General features: G+C 47.3%; 1 protein-coding gene across 1 annotated transcript in view; it reads right to left on the bottom strand.

The window, feature by feature from the left end:
* The window catches only part of TMEM38B (transmembrane protein 38B), a 376,766-nt gene that overhangs the window by 134,495 nt on the left and 215,853 nt on the right, over positions 1-26,418 (bottom strand). The window contains exon 3 of the mRNA XM_078676654.1: positions 17,326-17,510. Within this exon, the coding sequence (XP_078532780.1) occupies positions 17,326-17,510 (185 nt within the window). The remainder of the gene's footprint in view (positions 1-17,325; positions 17,511-26,418) is intronic.

The raw sequence follows: 26,418 nt of genomic DNA, 5'->3' as shown, positions 1-26,418 counted from the left end.
TAATTTTTTGTCAATGCAAAGCGAGGAGTCTGTGGTGAGAAGACCAATAACTCGAGTTAAGGGGAGCGCTTCCAGCACCAAGCGGGCACAGGAGCAATCTTTCAAGTCCCTCTCTTGAAGTGGGGGTGTCTTTATTTTCAACAGCAGAATATTTATACAGTCTTGGTCACGAGGCAAAATAGAGGAACAAACAGGTCGTGGCAGATAGAGGAACAAAGATCAGCAAGAGGAGCAGAGTGTGAAGAAATGGGGGCGTGTCTTAGGCTTCGTGAGGGGACTTGCGATGTGAAATAGTCTGACAGTTGGAAGGGGGAGGCTTCCTCATTTGGGGGTTTGTGCTTGTGCTTCATGTCAGAAACATGAACCATCTCTGCGGGGGAGCAGGAACTCATGTACTGGTTTCTAGGACTTGACAGAAACCACAGAGACAGATGGTGAAAATGAGGAAGGCCGGGTGCAGGGGTGTCGTGCTCGTACTCAGGGTCTTGGGACACCAAAGGGTGAATTAAAAACAAAATGGTGCCGGCTTTTAATGTGGGCAATTATTAATCGCGCAAAGGGGCATAATTAGATCGCGCAGAGGGCAGCGAAGGGGCATAATTATAGATTTTATTTCCACAACTAGGGCGAATAGGAGCGGTGAGAGGGGGCAGCCCTGTCTCGTCCCCTGTTCGATGGGGAATAGTTCTGAGAGTGCCCCATTAAGCGTATTTTAAACTGTCATTGCAGCCCAATAAGAGGTTAAAATTGGCCAAATCTCATTTAAATTAATTTTTAAAATGGTGCCAATTAAGCAATATAGTCACTAATTCAACGTAAGGCAATCAGAAACGTCTCTCACAAGGCTTTTTTAAAAAGGAGAAGAAAGAAACAGATTATCTAAATCAAGGCATGATCAATAACCGGAAACACATCTTGGGAGAAAACACTTAACTCCCTGAATACATACAGCTATCCGGGGAGAAGCAAACTTTTATCAATGCAACCCGCCCAATTAGAGACAGTGGCGTTACTACCCAGAATGACACTGCCTAGCGCATACACTCCAGGACACAACCATTATTCAATGCTGTAGGAAAGTGCCCTTTTTAGGTCGCGCAATGCGCTGATCGCTTTGTGAGGCATGCAGTATACAGTATAGTGGGGGGAAGCTTCGCCCACTTTCCATGCATCTTTTTCATTGGCTTAAATTGTTTTTGCAGCACTCTCATTTGTTTTTGGTTTGTTAGTCCCTCCTCTTGACAGCTATGTTGTTATTTTTCTCCTATTGGCCCCTTTACTTTAACCCGTTAAGTGCGCCAGTCGGCCAATGGCCTTCGCAAACACTACCTCGGTAGTGCTGCGCACGTCCGTTGGCCGGCGCGGCCCCGCCCACTCAATGGAACGCCCCGCACCGCGGCGGAATTGGCAACGCAGTAAACAGGTTAAAAACACTTTTGTTCCCCTGCTTCCCTCTGTTCCCTCGCAAAGTCTGTGACTTCTCAGCCCCCTTCCCCCCCCCTCACTCCAGCTCGTAGTCCTTGGACACCCGCACTTTTGTTTACAATGCAATAGGTCTCATGTAATTACGAGTCCTATTGCATTTGTAAATGCTTGTTTTCTCCTGGGATTGGCTCGGTGAGTTCGCACTATATTTTGCCAGACCTGTCTTATCCTGTCCAGAACACATGAGTATAGAACGGTGGAAGGCAGATACAGCACAAGCAGGGAAAGGAAACAGGACAAAATCAAGCACAGGGGGTTCCGACCTCGCAACCGCAAGTTTTTTTTCTTTAACTCACTTTGCCTGCGCATTTATGTAATCCTGCCACCACTTTTGTCAGCTTGACAAACAGTTGGATTAACGGCCCCACATTGCTACCGCATTTATCGAACAAAGGGACGACATGCATGTCTGTGATGAATATATTTAAAGTTACATTTCTGGTGAAGCGGCTGGTTTCGCACAAAACGCAAGAAGAGTAAGTTGCAGCATGGCACGCTTAGCACATTGCTTCTTGGACTTTTGTTTATCTGTGTGCTTCAGCATTCCTGCTGCCACTTCGGTTGGCTTCACAAGTGGTTTTAATAAACGGCACCACACTGCATTTTCCTCGGGCATTACGCGAGCATGCCGCCTGACCGGTGAGATTAGCGGTTTGAAACATGGCTTTACATAGGTATTGTCTGCTTGCCATTGGAGTTTTGGTGTCCGCTCCTTGGCCCCGTTCAAGGGTGCACTCTCGGTCACACCGGGTGGTTATGGGAAGCTAATAGGCTGCCGATTTTTTGCGCCCCTAGCATCAGTCCGTGCCTTGTTCAATAGCACATACCGCTCAGGTTCTGTGTTTGAATCCCAGGGCACGTCCCGAGATGTCCGTCCTCATATATAAGACCTGAACTCGAACCGTCTGTAGGCAATGCCTGTAACACAGACAGCGGCAGCAGAGCGAAAAGTACACTTTTTATACACTCCAGTCCCGGCATATTTTGGTGCAAATCCAGTCTCGTTTCAAAAAAGTTTAACGGTCCTTAATTTAGGCCCCCAAGTGGACACCTCCTGCTGATGAAGAGCCTGGATGCTCGGCTGATGTGAACGATATAAAACACAGTTTTCGCGCACATTATAACCTGATCACTTTACATACAATGTGCACATTGAATCGCAAACTGTCCTAATTTCACTGGTGCGCCCTTTCTTTCACGTGAGATCAGATTACAGGCTGGATCTAACTGTATTGAAACGTCAGATCTATATTCATCCAGGTGAAAATGCCATTGACCAGTTACAGTTAATTTCGCTTTGATCCCAGCGCTGCTGCAGGATGTGTTTGGACATATACTGATCTCTTGTGGAGAAACTTACGGTTGATTCTAGTGGCCTCTTGGAGCTAGCTGTTAATGCCTAATTGCGTCTACAGGCTGTGCCTAATTTTTAGAAGAATATTCTCTGTCGGCACCCAAATTTCCTCAGAAATCTACTGGTGCGATCGCTAATGTCGGGCGTTGCCAAATATTAAGGTTATATTTCACCTCTGTCTCTTTCTTCCACTGACATACTCTCCCTGCCCCTTTTTGTCACTGACTTGTTTTCATCCCTTTTTTTCTTTTTGCAGTTTTATATTGCCCAATCTGTACCCATCGTTATAGGAGCGCCTTACACAAGCACCCTTTACATTACACAAGGACACATTGATTTTGTTCTGTCTGTTCAGGCACAGGCCACCGGGACGTTAAGTGATTTGCCCACAATCCCAGGATGTTGAGGGAACTCCAAGACTAGAACCTGGTGTCCCAGTTCCAAAGTCGGCCGAAGCGCCACATTAAGTCCCCTCTTTTTGTTAGTGTTTTTCCCGTTCTTTATCTCTTTGCTACTTTTCTCTCTCTTGGTTTGGGTTAAAATCTAACAATTAAAATAATAAGTACTATTCCTAAAATATGAGGGGGGCTGGGTCGCACACACAAGCACCGCCTCAACTTAACCACTTCCATAACAGTATCCATCCCATCAGCAGAAATTCCCTTGCAATCTCTCCAGCTGACACCTATACACCGACGTATCTAACATTGATCCATTTATTGATGTGATGAAATCCACATGGCACAGCTGGATCCCTGAGAAGAACCCCTGTGTAACTGATCATCTGATTTTCCACTATCAGTGGTACATTTCTTCTTCTAAGGGGACATCCAGTACCTCATGCTGCCTTTCGCTGTGTAAGGGAATCTCGGGCCAATCACAGCCCGCAGTCCATTTCAGCTCGAACCAGGCTTGGGCACCGAATGCAAGGAAATGGAGGCCTTTGCTTGCACCTTGGGTGAATAGTAAAATGCGGCCATGTTTGGGGTTCATTAGGCCCTCAAGGCTCTGGTGACGCTGCGCCTGTTGCACTGTTGATAGTAACGCTCTGCATAGAAACACCACCAGGCACATAAAAAAAACTCCATTAAATTTCATAAACGCCTCCAGCAGGCAATGAAAGAGGTTCTCCCCGTGGGTATACATCCGGTCTGAACACAAGATCACACTGCTCAGCTCCCTCCTGACCTGCATGGTGTGACTTTGGTCTTGCTCTACCACGGATACTTCGGCACTCTCTACCGCGTCGGATTGCAGCCCCTCCCTTGTTGGCATTTGTTCTGGGAGCACCAGTTGACTAAACCTTTCTAGAATGGATGCGGAGGGTGGCTTCTAGTTGCTGCTTTATTATCACCAAGGTTGAAACATATAAGCGCGCAGCGTCGAACCACCATAGTGATATTTGTTTTCTTTGCAGAGCTGCTGGTCCCCCTGATATCCGGAGGCGTTAGCCCCTGCATCCTAATTGAAACTTCACACAAAGACATGGGCATTACCAGTGATCTGTCCAGCTTCACACAGTGCCCGTTTAAAAACTTCATCATAACGCCTTCCCTGCTGCCCAGCCTCAGGCAAGTTTTAATCGGTTTATTATTCCTGTTATTTCCCCTTTTTTTTTTATAGATGGGATAAACTTGGGGGTGGGCAGTCAACAGCTAATCGATGTGTGTCTATACTTATAAAATTACATATAGAGTATCTAGGAGTCAGACCAAGAAAGAGAAACTCAATTCATCAAGAACCCTTGACATGACAAAAGCAAGTATTGTGAATTAAATCATTGAACAACACCACGTGATAAGATGTAACAAAATGCACGTGATTAATCAACTGGGAAAGACAAACCCAAGGGTAGGTGAGAATATTCCGATCAGTTCTCGATCTGTACCGCCACTTTTACATCATATGGGTTCTCCTTACCCAGGAGTTGGTGTAATCATAGTCACAAAGATGTAAGCGGACTGTGAGAGCCGGAAAACCCTTGTTTACACCTAGTGGGCAGTGTGAGGGGACAACTGAAAAAAGCAGTGCAAATATGTGACTAGTGATAGAATAAAATTGGATCAGGCTGAGTAGAAGAGTAAATTTTAATGATTTCTCTCAGCTCCCCAAAAATAAAAACAATAGTAGGCTGCCAGCACAGGAGCTCCACACGCATCCACCCTTAGTTTCTGCAACTGATTAAGTTTGACCTGCAGTTTCTTAAACCAGAGTTCCCAGTAGAATCTGAATTTGGAGATGGGAGAGATTTCACAGTTTCAAGTCACAATGTGGTATAACGAGACAAGGGAGAATAAGGTGAACCTTAGTTTTTGAGGAATAAATCTTTTAAAAATGTGTTGACATCCATCAACATGGCAGTTGGTCAGGAAGGTGGCGTTAATTTCTGTGCGCTGAATTCACATACTCAATAAAGTGTGGGCATTATCAGCATATAGGCCCCCAGTTACTCAAGCACAACAGCCAGGGGTTGCATGTATAAAATGAACAACAGTGGGGGACAAGACAGAACCCCGTGTAGGTCAAATATTTAAAGGTTGATGTGAACTGAGATAAGGATATAATCAGTTAACAATCAGAAAGGATGGAGGGTATCGAGTTGATAACAATTCTTTCTAGATAGTATTAATTACTAATATCGAGGGATCAATATTATCAAAAGCAGCTAATATGTCTAACAGTACCCGAGCTCCAATGGTTACATTGTCTATGAAGTGGCCCCAGAACTGATACAACTAATTTGCCTGACCTGAAGCCTGTCTGAAAAGGGCTTACCTGCATATATCCTTCTACAAATGTTTGAAGTTGTTGAAAGACCACCTTTTCCACTTCCTTTCCCAAGAAACACAGTTGGAAGATTGGTCTCAAAATGTGGAGGTCCTGTTGCTCTAGAAAAGGTTTTTCTAAAGAGAGCCTTCACAACTGTATTCCAGGCCTTGGATACAATGTTCTTCTACGGGGAGAAATTCTATTAAATGACCTTAACTACAGGATATAGCAGTTTGTCATTTTGACTGGGAAGAGATAAAGGAGGAATCAGTAGGCAGCATGAAGTTATTGTGGTGTCAAGAGTTTCTGAATCTATTGCATTAAAAGTAGTGAGAGTGACCAAAGGTTGGTCAGACCAGGACCTGGAGATAGATTATCAGGAGTAAGAATGGTCTCAGTCAAAAGGTTTTTAAGAATTGAGTTTATTTTATTAGGTAAATAGGCAGCAAGATCATTGTATAGTTGCTGAGTGCTGAAATAAAGTTCAGGATAATATTGGAGACTTCAGTTCAAATAACATCTGAAAAGTTATTTGGAAAGGTTTGGGGGAAAGCAGGATTCAGGCCATAAAATAGATTTTCTCTGCTTCTCTAATTCTGATCTTGTAAATGGTCATTAACACAATATAATTGTGTACTTTTACTAGGTCAGTAGTATTTGATCCAGCATCAATCTGAATGCCAGATATCTAATTTTAATTCTTTCAGTTTTCTGAAAATCAAGGGTTCCATAATTGGCTGAGTGGATGTTTAATGTTAGTTTTAGGTTTCTGAATGTATAAGGTATGGCTGAGTACAGAAATAATTGAATTCATGAGGGTTTCTAAAAGCTAGTCAGGACCAGAATGATCTAGAATTGTGACTTATTTTAGTAGGTGATCGCTAAGGAATCCAAGTGAAAGTGTCACCATTTGCGAGAAGAAGCTTTTATTGTATAGATAGGAGAAATGCTAAACTGAATGCCATAATGATCTCTCCATGGGAAAGGATGAGATCATTGCATTTAACTCAGTTGTAGACATGCCTATGGTATTGTGGTAAGTGCACTGTACTGTTGTCAAGGCATTGCATGCATGTATGTGTACGCGTACTTTAATGTTGTGATTTAAGTTGTCCACACATGCAACATCAACGGTCTGTAGGGATTCCAGCCTTCTGCCAGAGAGCGGTTGGGATCCATACCATCTGGACATGTCACGTTGTGGGTCTATTGGTATTTGCAATAAACTAACCTCTTCAGTGCTACGCTTTGTGGACATTCCCTTAGTACAACATTTGGAGATGCTTGGGGTTATTTTCTCGGATCCACTGACTTTTGGGTATTCCACGACCCGCTGCACTTTCGTTTCACCCCAGGTCCACCTGAGGATTTTGTCTACTGCGCATTGGAGCTTGATGGCGGCACCCGACATCCAGTTACTTTCTGTGCTTCTGCAAGGTAACTGGGTTGTGAACTTACACGTTATTTGATTGGGCCTGAGGTGCTTTGTTGAGCCCCTCATTCAGCGCGCTCACAGATTGGCTCTTGCACTGGCCCATCCACGCCTCTCCTTCACCGCTCTTCCATTTGGCAGCCATCTTGGATCAGGCTGCTTCTTCCAGTTTCAACATTCAGGTGGTGATATCATTGTGTTTTCACCGGAAGCCATCTTTGATTCGGTTCCTTCATTTAAATTTATTGCAGAGGCCAGGACATCTTCGCATTTCCAAGTGGCAACCATTTTGGGTGTATTTCTTCATTTATAATTGCAGTTTCTCACAGCTTACTGCTAGTTCCTGCATATGTTTTTGATGGTTTGGATTCTTGTTAGAAAGTTACATTTGAGGCTAATTTTTAACAATTTGATTCAGTTTTTTTTAGCTATTGTTCAATTATACTGTGTTTTTATTTGCATATTTACTGAGCACTTGTCATGGCCATAACACAGCACATTACACAGCGCCTCCTTTCCTAGCTCAACCTGGTAATCCATTCATTAAATGGATTGAGTCGTTTAGGTTATTTAAAAATCATTTGGTTGACCTAGATGCCAATGGGTACAGCCCTGCGCACAAATTTGCCTTCTTATTTGAAGCATTGGGCGTGCTGCCCAGCAAGTTTTCGACAGTTTACCACATGTGCCATCTGGAGATGGTCAGAAGAATGTTTATAGTTTTTTGCAAGCTATTGCTAGGTTGTGAAAACGATTCTCGGACGAGCCTAACATCATGCTTGAATATCACAGCTTCTGCAACCGTAAACAACAACCAGGGGAGAACATGGAAGAATTCGTATCAGCCCTTAGAGTTCTTGCTACAAAGTGCAAATTTGGTCCTAACCTAGACACTTGTATTTGTGATCAGTTTGTATTTAACTGTTATTCGAGGAGAATTCAGGAAAGATTACGGAGTTGCAGGAATCTAACTTTGCAAGAAGTTGTTGACTTTGCCAAGAGCATCAAGAGATCACTAATTTCTTGCAAAGTGCTGCATCCTGAACCTAGTGTCAAAATTGTAGTTCTTAGTGATGGTTTTTCGGAGTCTGCTTGTGCTGTTAAAAATAAAGGGAAGCAGTTTAGAAACACTGGCAAGAATGTTTTTGGTTCTTGCTATAGGTGTGGGTCAAAAACTCATCTCAGTAACTTTCCTAGCTGTCCTGCCATTGGCAGGCAATGTTTGTCATGTAAAAAAAAGTGGTCACATTGAAAGTGTGTGCAGGAGTGCGAAACAACCTATGAAGATTGGGAGTGTTGATGTGGATGTTGATATGTGGACAGATTCCTTAAACAATGATGTTCTCATGTTGGACTGTACCAATCAATCCACGCCTGTGAAAGGACCAACATGTGGAGCTAGCATTGGTAATGTGTCGTTGATGGTCATGGCTGATTCAGGTTTACCCATCACCATTCTGAGAGATACCACATTTCACGATTCTTGGGGCTCTAAGTGCACCTTGTTCTCCACAGATGCCAATCCCAAAGCGTTCTAAGAGAAGGATATCGATATGCTCGGCTACAACAAAACCAACATGTCTTGTTTGGGTAGAGAGACACTAAAGTGAAATGTACGTTGCAGTTTAAGGCAAAAGTCTTATAGGGAGGCAGGACCTTGCCAAAATGGGCTTCTATTTAATCCCAGGTTCTGACAACCTTGTAAAGGTTGGAGATGTTCAAGTGTCATTTGTGGTTAAATACAAGAGACTGTTGAGAATGTTTTGGCTGATTTCAAACCACTGTTTAACACACATGTAGGCAAAGTCAAGGGGTTTGAACATCAAATTAATTTGTCCTAATGCCCAAGCTATAGCTCATAAAGTCCACCCAGTACCTTTATGTATAAGGAAGGAGTTGAAGAACACGCTTGATGATTTGTTATCCCTGATAATTTGTTATCCTAAGGTATCATTCAATCTATGGATTCTTCTCAGTGGGTGGCGCCCATTTTGGAAGCACGCAAAAAATTGGGTGAAGTCAAGTTATGTGCTGACTTGTGTGCTCTCAATAAGAATATTGTAGTGGAATGCCACCAACTCCCTAAAATTCAGGATCTGTTGGTCAGTGTGGCGGGAGCCAAGTGGTTTTCCACTGTTGATTGGAGGTCAGCTTACCATCAGGTCGCCTTTAGCACAGATTCTCAGGATTGAACAATGTTTGTGACTCCTTTCGGAGCTTACAGATTTCCGAGGCTACATTTTTTTCCAGCATTGCCGCCTGCGTGTTCCAAAAAGTTATGGATAATTTGTTTGGGAGCATTGCTTGTGTGCAGGTGTATCAAGATGACATGTTGATTTTTGCTAAAGATCTGAATGAACATAACAATATCTTGCATAAATTTTTCTCTACTTTAATGCAACACTGCATGACGATACATCGTAAGAAATGTAAATTTGCCACTAATGAGCTTGAATATCTAGAGCATACTGTGTCTTGTAATGGTATAAAATCAAAAAATCCACTTATTAGGGTAATCAAGGAAGCTAAGGCACCAGTGGACAGGGATGCCTTGCGATCATTCCTTGGACTTGCCGAATACTAAGCACGCTTTGTCCCTGGCTATGATTGGATGTTGAATCTATAAGAATGTTAATTAGAATCGGGCAGAAATTCATATGGTCAGATGAATTGGAGAGAGCCTTTGAGACTGTTAAAGACTTAATTGTAACAGCTCCAGCTCTAAGTGCGTTCTGTGAGAAATGTCCCTCCATTATCACTGTAGATGTCAGCACTTGCGGTCTTTTATCCGCTAAGCATTGAAGGGGTCTCTATTCCTTATTACCCAGCAACATGAGATATTCCATATTTTTCTAAATAGATGTATCATGCATTTGTAGAGTCACCCGAAATCGTAATAGTTGTCAACTTCTTTAAACATGCATTTGGATTGGAAGGTGCACCTAAAGTTGTGGTTAAGGACAATGGTAATAATTTTGTGTCTGACCGCATGAAGGGTTTTTTGGCCAGTATGGATATCAAACAACTCAAGGTAGTTCTGTACTCACCATCCTCTAATGGCCTACTTAAGCGAGGCAACTGGCAATTTATTCTTTTTATAACTTTTTATAACAACTTTTATTAGGTTTTCCAGAAAACAAGATGCGGATATAATAATGTGTCCAATACTTTCTAGATACAAGATGAAATGATACTGTGGTGTAGTTCCTATATTCCCAATAGGCTCTGCGCATTGGAATAGTATATCCTATAGATATGACGTATGACTTATGTCTACTAGGTCTCTATCGAATATATTAGACTTAATTGTGAGTGCCAGGTAGCTCAGAGGTCACTAGAAACTTTCTCGAGTTCACAAGAAGGGATTTAGTTTCTGACAACCGCATAAACATGACAACTTTGTTTCCCCAAGATAAAACTAATCTTCAGAGTCGTGGAAACAATAGATAGATAATTTACTCAGCCATTCGTGCATGCTTCGTTTCACCAGAGGTGCAGAGAAATAGATAGACGGGCATTTTCAATAAAAAAGTATTTATTGAACAGTCTTCCTTCTCAAGCAGAAGAAATGAACTGCTACAATCGTTATACTGGTTGCAAAGTATAATGCGTACAGTAAGAAGAGTAGAATAACATAATACTGTAAGAGCATTGTATGGTTCCTAGACAATAGATAAATACATACATAAATAACAAAGGCTAAAAAAGTACTCAACTGGTGCTTCTAAAATACGCCTACCCCGATGTACCTAACCTAAGTCTATTATGAGGGAAGAAATAAGTGAGGTGTAGCACAAATCTAGTATTCTTTGCCAAGAATCTATCCAAGATTTCTCTTAGGGTCTAATCAGCTCCGTACCTTGGTTTAGATTGAAGAAAGTCAGGCTCAGGACTCGATTTCCCAACAACCTGCAAGGGTAGCTTGGAAACACTGGAGCTTGATTTCTCGGGAAGAGAAAAGACAGCGTCTCTCTCAGTGCGTCTGCTGGTGGGTCGGCTTCTTTCGGCACTTGCTGTAGCAGGATGCGTCGGGCAAGTAGATAGTCGAACTGCTCCAAACAACTGTGTGTTTACTAAGGCAAGTGTGGGCATATTTATACCTTGAAGGTGCCGAGTTTGACGTAAAGGTGGGCATAATAACGTCATCAAAGAGTCTCAGTTCTTTGAAAACTCCATGAGTTATTGGACAAATCAATATTCAAACAAGGGGAAGTCCCTAGCTACTGAAGCCGAGTTTTCCAAGAAATCGTTGTGGATTTTCGGAACTAGTGGAAGTAGCCATGCCGTATTTGGACTGCATGAGCTACGTCTAAATATGGTTATGATTTCTATGCCTGTATAAGGATAAGGTGATTTATATCTATATAAGGGCATGAATCGGGAAAATTACACTAGGGTCCTAAAATGCTATACAACAATACTTAATTACAAAGTATGCATGCATGCGTTACAACTCTCATATAAATTGCAGTATCATGAATAGCGGTGTTTGAAAATCCAACAGTATGCTTCTGAATAATACAAACAATGTTAAAGAAATAATCCTACTTAGTTGGTAACTACGTCAATAAGCCCCTCCCTCCCCTCCCAACCGACGGGTGCGCCTATCATTGTGAAACAAAGGAAAAAGAAAAGGGGTAAGCAGTCAAGTCTACACTTATTGCTATTATGGAGTGTATGTGCGCAAGTTTGCAGATACGTAGTGCTGGGGGAGTGGGCAAGAAAGTTTGGTTACATTCGTCTCCATCTGAAATCAGCTGCATGATTTCGCCGGTGCTTCGGTCCTGTACGGGATTAGAATTTGAGCAAGGGCCAATACGTGTCCCCTGTGTCTCGGTTGCATCTTACTAGGTTATGACCATTTCTAGCACTTTGAAGGTCTCCAATAGGAGGTCCCAGTTCATGGCAATGGGCTTTTTTTTCCAGTCAGCGGCGTTCCTCCCATCGCATGGCTCCGCTTTCCGCCAATCCCCACTTCTCCATCTCCTCCCTCCAGGCAAGCAGGGTAGGCAGAAACGCCGTTTTACATCGTCTAGTTATACAGCGTTTCGCAAGTATGAGCTTAGTTAGCCGTTCTGCTGGGTCCCGCTTCAGTGTGTTCAACCTTGTATCCACCCTCTTCAAGTCACGGAGTATAGTTTGTCGTGCTCCAAAAACCGAGCTAATCATCGCCCCTCTTGCTACCACTTTGAAGGCCTCCCACTCTATTTGGGGTGAAGAGGATGTATTTGTATGAATTGTAAAGTATGTGTTAGTAGTGGTGGCCATGTGAGCGCAGAAGACCCCATCCTCCAGTAAGTGGGGGTTTCGCTTCTAAGGTGGGACAGGTGTGGGCACACGTCCCCAGGACATAGTGAGCTCCAAAGAATTATGGTCAGACAGCGTCTTTCCCAGGTAAATAGTGTGAGTGACTTGTGTCAGTAGTGTAGGGGAACATAGTATATGGTCAATCCGTGTATGTAGTATATGTGTTGAGCAGTAAAATGAATATTACCAAATTCCCGCATTCTTACTGCACCATGCATCTGTCAGCGACCAACCCTGAACCAAGGATAAGAGGGCCTTAGCTTGTTGGACTGTTGCGGTGCCTGGCAAGGGGTGGTGTGAGCGGGCCAGGTGTATGTCTAATACTGCATTATAGTCACAGTTGAGCATCCATGAGTACATTGTCTAGTTTAGCAGTTCTGCACGGTCTAGAGTCAGGAAGGTGTATTGTCTGTATTTGGAGTGTAGAGGCTACACAGTACTACTGGTGTACCACCCAGTTTGCCCCGGATTAGTGTGTAACTACCATTAGTGTTCACTTGTGTGTCTAGTGCCTCAAAAGGTACTCCTGCTTTGATCCTCAATGCTGTCCCCCTTGCAAACACAGAGTATGCGGTGTGGAATATCTGTCTTCGCCATTTCTTCCAGAGCTTGTGGGCTTCTATGGATGTCAGGTGCGTCTTTTATAGAAAAACTATTTAGGACTTTTGCACAGTTGGGTATACATTCGATGGTGCTTACGGACAGAGCCCATCCCCCTAACATTCCGGTGTGGTGTATCGTAATCATATGAACCATACATGATATGGATAGTGTTCACACGCACTACCAACTCGGTCACCTGTGTAAGAGTAGTTACTCAAGGTACATCCATCTTGCTGCCCCAAACTATGAACATCGAATTCCCCAATACACGGTCCAACTTGAAAACTGTGTTTGACCAAACAAACATTGTTACTCAACAACTGGAGTGGTCTAGGTGTGTTAGCCTGTGGGGTCATAACAGATGAAGTGACCAACTGCATCATCTTGTGTGGCCTTAGGACATAACCTATGCTGAGGGGCCCCGGATCCGAGACTCACCAACTCCGCCACCCATAGGATATGTGTATCATGTGGTATGAAGCCTGCCCCTGATGCTCTCTTAGTGTCAAAGCATAATCATATTGCATGCCATGGTCCCCCAAGCATTGAAGGAACACAGCCAATACATCAGCCACATCAGGTATGTCCTGTGCATAATTTTTGTAGGAAAGTAGGAAAAATCAGTAAGTGTTACCACTTAGTCCTCAGCTCAATCAGCATTCCAGTGGCCTTTTCAACCTAGTAGTTCATTAACTGATTGTGGGGTTATGGTCGGAAATAGCTCAAGGCAGCTTTCAGAGTCTGTATGAGTTGTGCCGTCTGAGGATGTTTTGCCCTCGGGTAGTGTCCCGGTCTCTCGCAGAGTGGCCGCACACTGAAGCACTGCTTGTTGACCCTCCTGCATCTATTCCTGGGTGGGTGGTAAATCACCGTCCCATTCTGTGCACCGCTGTTTATAGTACGCCTTTGCAGCATAGTGTGTAAAGGTGAGCATCCACAATTGTTAGATCCTGAAAAGTGTCCTCAATCTAGGCTCACGCCGCCTCGGGCCATCAAAGAAATTGCTTGTGTGCTCATGGATGATTTTGAGGCAAGCAAGAAGTAGTAGGGCGCACTTAACACCTTGGCTGCTAGGGAGATTATCCTGCTGTGCTGGAGATCCTTGTTTCCTATTGTCCATGACGAGCTCAGCTCGTCATGAGCACAGGAGCACTGTACTGCATGACGAGCTGAGCTCGTCATGAGCATGGAAGGGGTTAAGATTGAGCTGCTGCAGGTGTTTCTTGACTCCTTGGTAAGAGGCTCGCTAACGAAGGACATTTATAGTAAAGGCTGGGAATAGAGTGATCCTGGTATTCTCAAGTTGGATTGGAGCTTTTACTGTGCCTTGCGGAGTAGGATATCCCGGTCTTTGTAATTGAGGATCCGGACCACTATTGGCCTGCGCTCTAGGTGTCTGACCTCTGGTGGGAACTGTGGTTCCCTTTCCACGCTAGCAAAACCAAAGCTAAACATCTCAGTAAGACCTTCTGGGGCCAGAACTGTTTATAACCAATGTACTATAAATAGAGTGGGGTTGTTGCCTTCATAGTTTTCAGGCAGACCAATTATCCTCATGTTGTTCCTTCGTGAGCATCCTTCAGCGTCTTCGACCAATTCCTGCAGCTCCGTGACCTGATACTGAAGCCGGGCAGCAACCTCTGTTTGTTCTTTACGCCATGGGCCACTGTCAGAGAGAGTCATTGTATTGATTTTCAGCTTGTCTGCCAAATCTTATGGTCCGCTCTGAGAAGACTCACATCAATGGTAGGGGGCCCCAGCTGTTGCTCCAGGAGCGCCCGGGACTCCCTGATTGCTTTGAGAAGGAGGTCTAGCTTGTCAGGGGGGAGGGGAATTCCATGATGGGAGGCACAATATCCTACGTGGTTGATGGAGGAAGTCTTCGGTTCCTCTAGTTAGTGACCCCACTGTGAGCCAGTGCTCGGTTGGGATCCCCTTGGTGTGGCCCATTTTGTGGTGTTTGTCAACCTCTGTCAGTCTTATCCACACAGTTTGAACGGATCCTTTCCAATGGGGGGGCAGCGGTTTGTTCACTCCGCCGGTCCTCTCTTACGACTACTCTGAGAGCAGAGTACCGAGGGATGGGCAAGGTTGAATTCTAGGGGGGCACTTGTGCGTAGAAATCTGAGGCAGGGCAACGCCACCAGCTCCATGTGGACACACACACTTCTATTAATTCCCTGGTCAACGCAAGTTATGTCAACAATGGGGCCTCTTTGCAGCTGCGTCCAGCCCAACCCACCTCGCGGGGGTGCGTAATTCCTGGGAAAGCACCTTGACCAGTGGAGTGTGCTTACACCGTTCTCCAGGAGGCAATAGTTAAGGATTTCGGGCCCATCCAGTCCTGTAGAGTAGCCGCTGCCATTCAGGGCTCCACACAGCCCTCTAGGGAGCGCCTCACAACTGCATACAGCGCGGAGCAGATAGCGCCAGGTCGCAATTCTGTGTGCTTATCTGGTTTCCCATCCCAGGCCCATGCAGCTGGCGGCGTCACGCGTCTGCCCCGTGTGGAAGGACTTTCATCGACCCCCATTGGCCCGACTGGTCTGTATGCAGAATCTCTCCACTCTCCTGTGCGTGGGTCTGCACGTTATCAGGTCGTGCAGCACAACCACTCTGCAAAAAAAGGGTCCGACAACACGGAGGGCTGAAGACACAGTCACCCCGTGGGTGGAAAAAAAAAGAAGGGTATGAAGCGAGCTCTCGCAGAGTCAGCCGGCTTCCCCACACGCTCTCATGGCGCTCACCTCAGTTTCGTTGTTCAGAGTGCAGGGCCTGACACACACAGGCTGGTGAAAGCTGCCCAGGGGCGGACCGCGCCCTGCGCACTGCTCTTCAGATTAACCTGGTACCAGTCTCGTTCCGCCCTGCAGTCGGGCCTCGCTATCATAGGCCAAATGTGGATGCAGCTCTCTGTGGTGCCAACCCGTGCATCAGGTTCTGGTAAGTAGGGCCCAGTTGTCAGCGGCCCTCCATCGCTCCAGCCCGCATACCAGTAACTCTTTCTCCTCTGGCCCCTGGAGTGAGACCAGATCCCGCTCTAACCTTTTGTCTGTCCATGGGGGGGTGGGTGTTGGGCTCCTTCGGTTTCCCTTCTCGGTTTCTCTTCTCAGGAGTCACACCTCTCCCCACCTGAATAGCAGCCTCGCCTCCCCAGCCAATTCGGCTGGGCGACCTCCGGTGCTGCATCCTCGATGTGCTGGAGTTCCACAGTTATCAGATGTTGCCTCCGGGATTCCGGCAAACAGCATTGTAAGGTGGGTGATTTGGCAGGATTGGTGGGCCCAGAAGCTCTCCTCTCATGCGTCAGCCATTTTCAGCGGTTGGCCACAGTCCCTGCATGGCAACTGGCTCATTCACAAAAAGGTGTACAGACAGCTCTGACTTTTGGTTTGGATGTTGGTACGTTTATCATTCAAAAAGTCTGGGCCTATAATACGTTCTGCATTGTACTACTGGTGTGACCCCTCTTTCTTTGTTGAGAGGTAGGAATGTATATACTGCATTTTTTCCGTCATGGTCACGGAAAGGTGGGAGTGTTCACTTTAATAGAGATGACATAGCTTCAGGGCTGGTTAGTAAACAGGCAAGCATGAAGAATAATTTTGATGTGAAACACTGCTGTGTAGCAGTTGATCTGGTGGTAGGTGTTTGGGTCCTGATCAAAACCCTGTCAGAGATAAGGAAGGTGCATTGAAATGTTCTGCGCCTGTACAGGTGGACAGAGTCTTGGGAAAATGTTGATGGAACACGAGAGAACTTGTGAAGCTTACGTCTGAAAATGTGAGCATTTTACGCAAGGACTTGTTCGTTGTTCTGACTGGTAACAATGGTTGCAAGATGGTTGTGTTCAGTCAGAGGTTGGCAACAGTGCAGTAGCAAGTTAGTTGTGTGCTGAGGAAAGTTTTGTGGAGCGTACTAATTTGCCTGGAAACCAGTATGGAATGAGTTTTGTGGGGGCTCACATTAGGAAGGCTCCAAAGAAGTTTGATGATTATGTACTTTTATAATGGATACTTAAATGTATTTGCGTGTGATGTGGTAAGTACATCGGACTGTTTTCAAGGCATTCCGTGTTTGCATGTGTGAGCATGCATTATTGGTGTGATTTAGGTTGTCCACATTCGCAATGTGAATGGTCTGTGGGGATTCCAGCCTTCCGCCAAGAGCGGTTGTGATCCATACCGGCTGGACGTGTTGCGTCGTGGGTCATTGGTAATTTCAATAAACTCTCCACCTCAGTGCTACGCTTTGTGGACATTCCCTTATTACAACCAGGATGAAGTAAGTGACCAGTTATTTTAGTAAGTACATTGTTCAACAGGTGCAAGTTGAAGACGGACAACTCATTTTGGTGTCTGAGTGATTACATTACCTCTGGCCCAGCCAACAGCAATCATTACCATCCAGGCATCCTTGAAATGGCTGTTCGCATGTGCAACTCCAGCTAAAATCTTTCTTGTCCTGGTCATTTCCTTCATTCCTGCTAGCACAACACGTACAGGTAGAAAGGAGAAAAACTGGTAGACAATATCTCCTGGACAATAGAACACCAGGAACCTGTAAACATAAAAACATAAAATACATGTGACAAACATAATGTACTGCCGGTATGTTAATTTCATTATTTCTATTCACAAATAAACAGCTTGTTGAAAATTATAGAAACAGGAATGTCTTAATAATCTGCTAAATCTCCCAAAACTTTTTATTGGAACTTGTACTTTGCAGTTGTGTTTTGCAAAGAGAAGGAGGAGTGAAAGATAACTGTAATACAACAAATTATTTGCTTATCATTGTTTCACACATTATTACATTTCTTAGTAACCAGTCTTTGAAAAGTATGAAGAATGTGGAAGAAGGCAAGAGCAGAGGTTAAAAAGACTCAGAAACTACTCAAAGCCAGAATGGAAATCCCACCAGTGCAAAAAGGCTTGAAGTAAACCGTGTGACAACCAGAGTAAACTAGTATAAAAACACATAAGGTCAAGCACTAACATAAGTTCAGCGGTGTAAATCACAGAACACAATCAGTTAGGTGCCATGCTTTTCTTTTATTGTTATTGAGAACAAGAGAGTGCTTCAAATTTCCCCCCGTATATTGATAACGATCCATTCAGTAGAATTTATTTAGGAATTAGAAGTAGCAAGTTGTCAATTATGTCTTTCATTCTTGCAGTCGATGAGATCACTTCAGTGTCAATAGAAGGCAACTGTACAGAGGTGTCTATGTAATTCCTGTTGCCCGACACAGAGACAAACTGTGGTCAAAGACAAGTCCTCTAGTTGTTTTGCCCACAAGTGATCTTTGATTCTTTCTCCCATAACTTCCTGTAGTGCAGACCACTTTCTATTAGTACACAGTGCCAGCCTTCAGTGAAGTTAAAGAGTAGTCGTCTCAGCTGGCACCAACATGGAGGGCGGGGGCACAGTGGGGTCTAGGAAAATCTTTTTGGAAGGAAGGTCGGGGTAGAGGGACACCAACTTGGCCAAGGGAAGATGGGATTGTAGCAGATCCCTAATCCTCACGGGTGGAGAAAGCACTGTAAAAATAACTTATCTTCCCTCAACTTCAAGACTGTATTTTAACATGGCTAACTTACTCTTCGCTACAAAAACATCCCGACCTATTGCCTCTAAATGCATCTCAAATGTCTCTTTCAAATCCTCCCTTGCCATTATATGGGACCCTGCAATAACATGGGAGGGGCAGTAACAGAATGCACTGCCACATTGAAGTCTTCACACAATTTAAAATTTGAAGCATGAACAATGCTACAATCTTAAAAATGCTTACGCTTAAAAGAAATAACACAAATAAAGTAGCCATCATTGTCAATGATCATCTTCTTTTGGCTTCTCTGTCCTCTTCCTATGCCACTTGATTATTCCACTGGTTGCAGCTAATTGGACCTTGTTTGCAGCTATACTAAAGTTTCTTGCACAGTATCCACTTTCTATGACCCTGGACCATTCTTTTTTCCTTGGTCCTTCTTCCATGTTTGTATCTGTAATAAATATGGCAGTCTTTCATCGCTGTTCCAGACTCCAGCACACTCCTCCTTCTGCATTCCAACAAATAGGAACTGGGATACTCCCAGTACGCTTTCCCAGCTAAGTTATTTTGTTTATGCGTATACAAATCAATTAGTAATCACTGTCGTGCCACCTCTTAACAGCTTATAATGCAGCGTAATTCTCCAAAAATTCCTTGCCTAAATTGTATTCAGCACCTTTAATATCACTGCATTTCAGCAACGGTCTGCCCTTTGTGAGTCCACTATCAGTGGTAGTTCGCTAAGTTACCAGGGAAAAAAACAGTCTTTACCAAGCAGCACCTGTGAGCTAAAATCTTAACTGTTAGTAAAAGCTGCCATCAGACCAGTTTAATGTAATGTCCTGCGGGACACGTTCTAGTGTTCCGCAGGAAGCTGTACCCCCAGCCACTCCCTTAAGGGCTGGACACACTGCTCCCAAACACCCATCCATCATGGGTGTCATGAGTGACGTGGCCCCGGCCAATAAAAGGGCCCGGGTGCACGTGCTTGTAGCCAGCTACTGTACCCTACCACCTGGTGTCTGTTGCAGAGGCCGCCTCACCCTCCCGAAGTGGGGGGGGGGCTCGGGGACCGGCGCCATAACCCGAGCCGTGCCCCCAGTAAAAAAACGGTTCTGGGCGCTTTAAAGTGTCCAGAAGCAAACGAAAGGGGGATGCCTCCCGCCAAAAAGGGAGAGTGCCCGATGGCGCCAAAAGGCGACCAATGGGCAGGTAACGCGATGTTTGAACCCCCCAATCAGGGAGCGCCACCTGAGCACCAAGGTGGCAGAAGTGGCGAATATAAGTCGCCGCTAGTCCAGGTAGCTCCTAACTTCGTGGAGCAGGGCGAGCAGCGCACGGACGGAGTTCTGCAGGACCCGGATCAGCAATGAGGCGAAGCGCCGTCGGTGGGATCAGCGGAGGAGGAATCCCGGGGATCATCGCTGGACTTCAAGATCAACGGCGCCCCGGCGGACCCCTCTGAGGCGGACCGAACAGTTTCTCCCTGCATCTCCACGGCTAGACCACTGTCGGGTGAGGCGATCGGAGCGAGGACGACGAACAGAACAGCCAAGAACGCGGGGAGCTAGGAAGACCCATCCACATTCCGTGGAAGACTACCCACGGTGGAAGACTACCCACGGTTCCAGCGATTGCAACACAGACCTTCCCGCGTTTTTTCAGGCTCAGCTCAGGTGGGCAGCGGAGTGCCGACGAGCATCGCGAGCGGCAGAGAGCCCTCCCCAGCGTGGTAGCCATAGACAGAGAGCGGCGGAGAGCCCTCAGCAGGACCCGGTGCCCGGTGCTTCCCCTGGCAGCTGCAAAAGGCGGAGAGCCCGCGGCAGGAGCGAGCCGCGAGTAGGGCGGCATCCGACTGGAAGTAGCGGCGGAGAGCCCTCGGCCGGATACAACGCTTGAGTGACATCACGAGCGGCGGAGAGCCCTCGTCAAGAGCGAGCGTGTAAGCACAGTAACCTCCGATCAACAAAGTAGCGGCGAAGAGCCCTCGGAAATAAGGCTATTACCGACTAGCAACAGCGGCGAGCGTGGGCAAAAAAAAGCACAGGCATTCTTCTCTCGCCAGTCCCGCGCGGCTGGGAGCTGCGCCCGGCACCACGATCAGCTGTTGTTGAGCAGCTGGCCAGACAGAGACACCGGGGGCCGAACGGCTCGTGCCCAAAGCAGCCCAAGAGTTTAAAAGGAAGGGATTTATCTTCGCTTGGTGCATTGAAAAGCGGCAGCACCCCGCCAAGAGTCATGGCCGAGGGTCAGCCAGAGGAGGTCGCTGAGCTGCTCAGGTGGATCCGCGAAGTATCGCGGTGCACTGCAGCAAGTGGCTGCAGCCACACCTGGAGCAGGCAGGGGGCGACGGCCCAGAAGCTCGGAGGGAAGACGAGGCCGGCCCTTCTTCACCCAAGAAGCGCAAGATTGCTCCCAGGAAGAAGCCCCAGAGGAGAGATCGGCCGAACAGGGGCTTACCACCGAGGGCGGGGGACCACAGCGAGGCTACCAGCAGTATGGCGAATGGTGAGCATATTACCAACATTGTAAAAGAATGTCTGAAATCCTTGGACCCTACATGGCTTAATGGCGCAGAGCGGAGGGCAGGGAGGTTGGAGGAGCAGCGCGCAGAGGAGACATCAGGTCTGCCTTGCTTGATCCGGGCTGGGCGCGACAAGGGAGAGTACAGGGGCATGTGGGGCAAGCGACTCAAGGTGCACAGGGATCCCCTGTGGCTGCATGGGGGTACAGTAGTAATGCAGGCACCACACAACCGGAGTGTCCAGTTACTAATCCTTACACCAGGCCATCTCCCGGCCCGGCGTCTTTAACCACAAGGGCCACCGGTCTAGCTTGCCTTATCCCCCTGGCAGTCAAGGAGCGGATATGGCGCAAAGAATTTATAGATATTTTCTCCCTGCTTGAGATTCAGCTTGAGGGACTGGACCTCACGACTTGCGATAAAAAGGATGAGGACAGAAGGGAAAGGCGCAGCGCTAGGAAGGAACGGAACTTTGAAAATTGGCTGGATGCATTTAGAATTATGGCATGCATTATAGTTGAAAGATTCCCGCGCTGCGCTTCAGATCTATGCGATACAAAAGGGGATGATGTACGGAGCGTTTGAGCAAATCAAACACTCACCCCCAGTCAACTGATCTGGGTTTAATCCATCACCATTCTTTAGCCCACTCAGCCACCCCAGTTCAGACAAGGCTATATGCAAATCAGTCTGACCCTGTGCCTCATGGGAACAGTCCAGCCCGAACTGCCAAGCCATGTCTTCCCTGGACCGGAAACAAGCATCCTGGGTCCGGTTTCGGATTTATAATCCTCATCAGCCAGGCTATCTTGAATCCAGTGGCCAAGTGAGCAAGGGACTCACGTCTGAGCATACCCTGCCAACTTAGGGCGAACAAAGCAATACAAAAGGGGATGATGTACGGAGCGATCTATGGCTCTATGAGGCCAATATCCATTGGGCACAGAGGCAGTTTCCCGGGGATGCATGGCTGGAGTATGACAAGGGTTTCAGGCTTAAGATGCAGAGACACCCTGAGATGGAATGGAATGAGGAGGATGTTTCTGGCTTTATACATAAGATGCTAGTGGCAAAGGAGGTAAAAGCGTGGGCAGGAAAAAGCGACCAGTCCTTTCGGAGCTCATACCACAAGGGGAGGGGCAGGACATTCCACATAGCGCAGGGAAACCCGTCCCCCAATGGAGCCACAGCCATCTGCTGGAAATACAAGGCCGGGGACTGCTCGTGGGGCTCCGCATGTAAATTCCAACACACATGCTCGAGCTGCGGTGGAAGGCACCCGGCAGTGGCATGCTGGAGCAAGAGCGAGTAAAAAGTGACAAAAAAGACAAGAATAAGAAACACTAGTCCCAGGACAACAGGCGGGGGACCTCATGAACGTTCATGATTGCCAGTTGGCCAGATCCCAAATCAACACACAACAGCTGCGCAGATTAGCTAACAAGTATCATAACAGAACAGACGCCATTGGGCAGGATTGAGAGCCCCCTTCCGCCATAACTTTACAAGGGTATAGTTATGTCCCCTCTGGGTGTGGCCCCCAAGAAGGAACCAGGCCTATTCAGACTCATACACCACCTCTCATTTCCTGAAGGGACCTCTGTGAATGATGGGATCGACCCCGAGGCTTGCTCAGTGGGTTACGCATCTGTTGACGACGCAATTGACCTGATAAAGGCAGCAGGAAAGGGGGCACTGATGGCCAAGGCGGACATTGAATCCGCATTTCGCCTTTTGCCTGTCCACCCCTCCAGTTTTCACCTATTGGGCTTCCAGTGGGGGGGACCTGTTCTTAGACAAAGCAATGCCCATGGGTTGCGCCATATCGTGCGCATATTTTGAACAGTTTGCCACCTTTTTGGAGTGGGCCTTGCACGACAAACACCCGGCGGGTGGGAACCTGCATTACTTAGATGATTTAATGTTTACAGGTCCCGCGGGGTCCCCCACATGCAGGAACACCCTAGCCGCTTTTGAAGAGCTAGCCAGGACACTAGGGGTCCCTTTAGCACCCAAAAAGACAATGGGTCCAACCACAAGACTCACGTTCTTGGGCATAGAGTTAGACTCCATAGCCGGGACGGCCAGGCTGCCCTCGGACAAGGTGAAGGATTTCAGGGAGGAGGTCAGAAAATTGTGTGGCCGGAGCAAGGCCACACTCCGCGAATTGCAGGGTCTGATTGGGAAGCTCAATTTCGCGGCTAGAGTCATCCCCGCGGGAAAGGTTTTTGCCAGGTGCTTGACAGAGCTGACATCAGGTATCACCCACAAACACCACCGCATCCGGCTAGGAGCTGGGGTGAAACAGGACCTACTCATGTGGGAGGAGTTCCTCCAAAACTTTAACGGCATCTTGATATGGAGAGAGGGTTGGGTGACAGCCAGACAGATAGCCCTGTTTACGGATGCGGCGGGGAGCTTGGGTTTCGGTGCGATCCTGGGAAAACAGTGGTGCGCGAGCCAGTGGCCGGAAAGATGGCACAGGCAGGGCATCACCAGCAATATCACATTTTTAGAACTGTTTCCAATACTAGTAGCATTAACAGTTTGGAAACAGGAGCTGAGAGACATGAAGCTGACCCTCTGGTTTGACAACAAGGGGGTGGTACAGGCCATCAACAAAGGCACAGCGAGGTGCCCTGACAAGTTGAGGTTAATGCGACAGTTGATTAAATTGCAGCTGGAGGGAAATCTGGAACTGAAGGCTCACCACGTGCTAGCGGCAGAGAACACGGCGGCGGACGCCCTTTCGCGACCTCAGATGAAGCGATTCAGAGAACTGGTGCCAAGGGCAGACAGGGAGATGAACCCTTTTCCGGCAACCCTGTGGGACCTGGGGGGATAGACTTATCCATATTGGTAAATCAATCACTTACCCCCGAGGCAACTAGAAGATACAAGAAGTATACAGCCACAGTAAAGAGAATTGGGGGCATACAGTCACTGGGCGATAGGGCTGAAACACAAACAGCGGTGGAGAAGTTTATACAGTGGGCATTTGATAAAAAAACAAGGTCGTGGGCACAGGCCTACCTGGCAGCCATGGCCCACTTTGCTAAGATCTTCACAGGGGAGGATCCCACAGCATCCCTGTACCTCAAGACAGCATTAAAAGGGTGGAGAAGAGCTGAAGGGGTAAGGGCGGACACTAGGCGTCCCATTGATTTTAAAAAAACTGGGACAGCTACTAGAAGCACTGGTAGGGGTTACAAAAGACAGCTTTGAACTTCAACTCTTCAGGGCAGCATTTACCACAGCATTTTTTGGCGTGTTCCGCATCAGCGAGTTGGTAGCACCCAACAGGCAGGGCCTGGCCCAACGGTGCCTACAGGCCACAGACATCAGACCCTTAGGAAAGGCAGTAGAGATGAGATTACGAAGGTCAAAAACTGACAAGGCAGGTAAGGGTGCGACCATACGGCTACAATGCATCCCAGAGTCCAGTTTGTGCGCAGTATGCTGTCTGGCCAAATATATGGTGGCACGCCCGACCGGCGAAGGGCCACTCTTCAAACACCAGGATGGGAGTAACTTGAGCAAGTTCCAATTCACGGCAGTGATGCGCCAGGGCCTCGCAAAAGCCGGGCTCCACCCAGAGTTCTTTGCCCCCACTCCTTTAGAATCGGCGCAGCCACCTCGGCATCGCAGCATGGCATGCCAGAGGAAAGAATTCAGGCTGTCGGCAGATGGCGGTCCCAGGCCTACAAGACGTACATACGCCCACAACTATTGTAAAACTGAGCGGTCATTGTGGGGCGGGGGGCCAGTCACTTTAGGATGCCGCACGGCAGGGTGACAGAAATCCCCTTCCACACTCCAGTCTGCAGGCAATGGAGACGGTGCGCAGCAGGCCACCTTATGTTCTTATTCTTCTTTCAACAGGGAGACGCCCGCAGCTGGTATGGGTAGTGGGTCACTCCTTCGTGTCCAAGATGGAGAGCTTATGGCGGCAAACGGGGCACAAGGTGGAGAACAGACCCAAAGCGACATGCATCTGCTGGGTGGGGCAGCCAGGGATGAAATGGAATCAACTACCTGCAATATTGGACAACTTATTGGCGGATTCGGCATGGCATCCGGATGTACTGCTCATTCATCTCGGCGGCAACGACCTGACCCAAATGGGACGCAAAGCATTGGGGCAGGCCATCCAGATGGACCTCACCAGGGCAGCTACGTGGTTCGGTGGCACGATGATCATCTGGTCGGAGATGGTTAGCAGAAAGCATTGGAGGGGCGCGGAATCCAACAAGGCAGTGGACAACGCAAGGAGAAAGCTTAACATTGCAATGCACAAATTCTGCAAGACCAACGGTTTGGATTCCGTCAGACATGGTCTGATCCACCCAGGATGCCCAGAATTGTATGGACCGGACGGGGTCCATCTCTCCGTCATAGGAATGAGAGTCTTTTGGGACAACCTGTGAGGCGCAATGGCTCTCGCAGGTTGCAGATAAAAAAAAAAAGGACTCTTTTTTTTGGGGGGGGAGGAGCCACAGAAAGACGTGAGCCTCCCTGCGGTGTGGCGGAAATTGGTGCAAGGATTGGCTAAGGAGACACACCGACGGGCGGTGTGTAGGATGAGGGCCACTCACTTTTGGATGCCGCACGGCAGGGTGAGGTGGCCGCGCCAAGGAGGGGACTAGCAAAAGGAGACGGCGCTCACGGCCCAGACCCCGCCGGACGGCAGGGCGCAAAAGGTAGCGAGCTGGGGGCCTAACTCCAGAGACAGAAGCTACCCTCCACTACAGGCAGAGGGCGTGGGCGATCAACCAAATGGTGATCCCGGAAATAACAGACAAAGAGGACTACCAAGAACTAACAAAAGGAACTGGTTGGGGTGCCATTTAGGAACTGATAGGTACCACAAGAGCATCGGCCCAGAAGCGGCCCAGGATGGTTTATGACATGTATGATTTATGACCAACCTACGGCAGTTCGCAAATGACAAATGTATAACCAGTATCAGTATGTGTACAATCCTAATAAAACTGCGGCCAACAACGACCACAACAGATGCAGGTATTGTTGGCTAACTTTATTGGGATGGTAGGCGGGCGGGGGGGCATACATATGTTTTCCACGGAATGGGCACGGTGCGAGGGTTATGTCAGTCATTAACATCATGTGGGCCTGAGGCACGACACCACATTGGCGACTAGGGTGGGATGACCCCACTTGCGTGCCATATCGCACCTCAGCTTCTGTGAAAAGGGATGTTGTACAGGACATACAAACTGTCGCAACTGCCTGCCCATAGAAGTGCGCACAGTCCCCCGACAAAGGGGTGAACCCTGGCCTCACCGGGATGGCGGAGGAGATGGAGACTAGCCGTCTCTAACACCGTGCAAATTGCTTGATGGTGTAGGACAGGCAGCGCTATCTGC

Source organism: Lissotriton helveticus, chromosome 2_1, assembly GCF_964261635.1.
Source record: "Lissotriton helveticus chromosome 2_1, aLisHel1.1, whole genome shotgun sequence".
NCBI lineage: Eukaryota > Metazoa > Chordata > Amphibia > Caudata > Salamandridae > Lissotriton > Lissotriton helveticus.
Note: the sequence above shows the minus strand (reverse complement) of the source record. Positions and strands in the feature narration are given on the sequence as shown.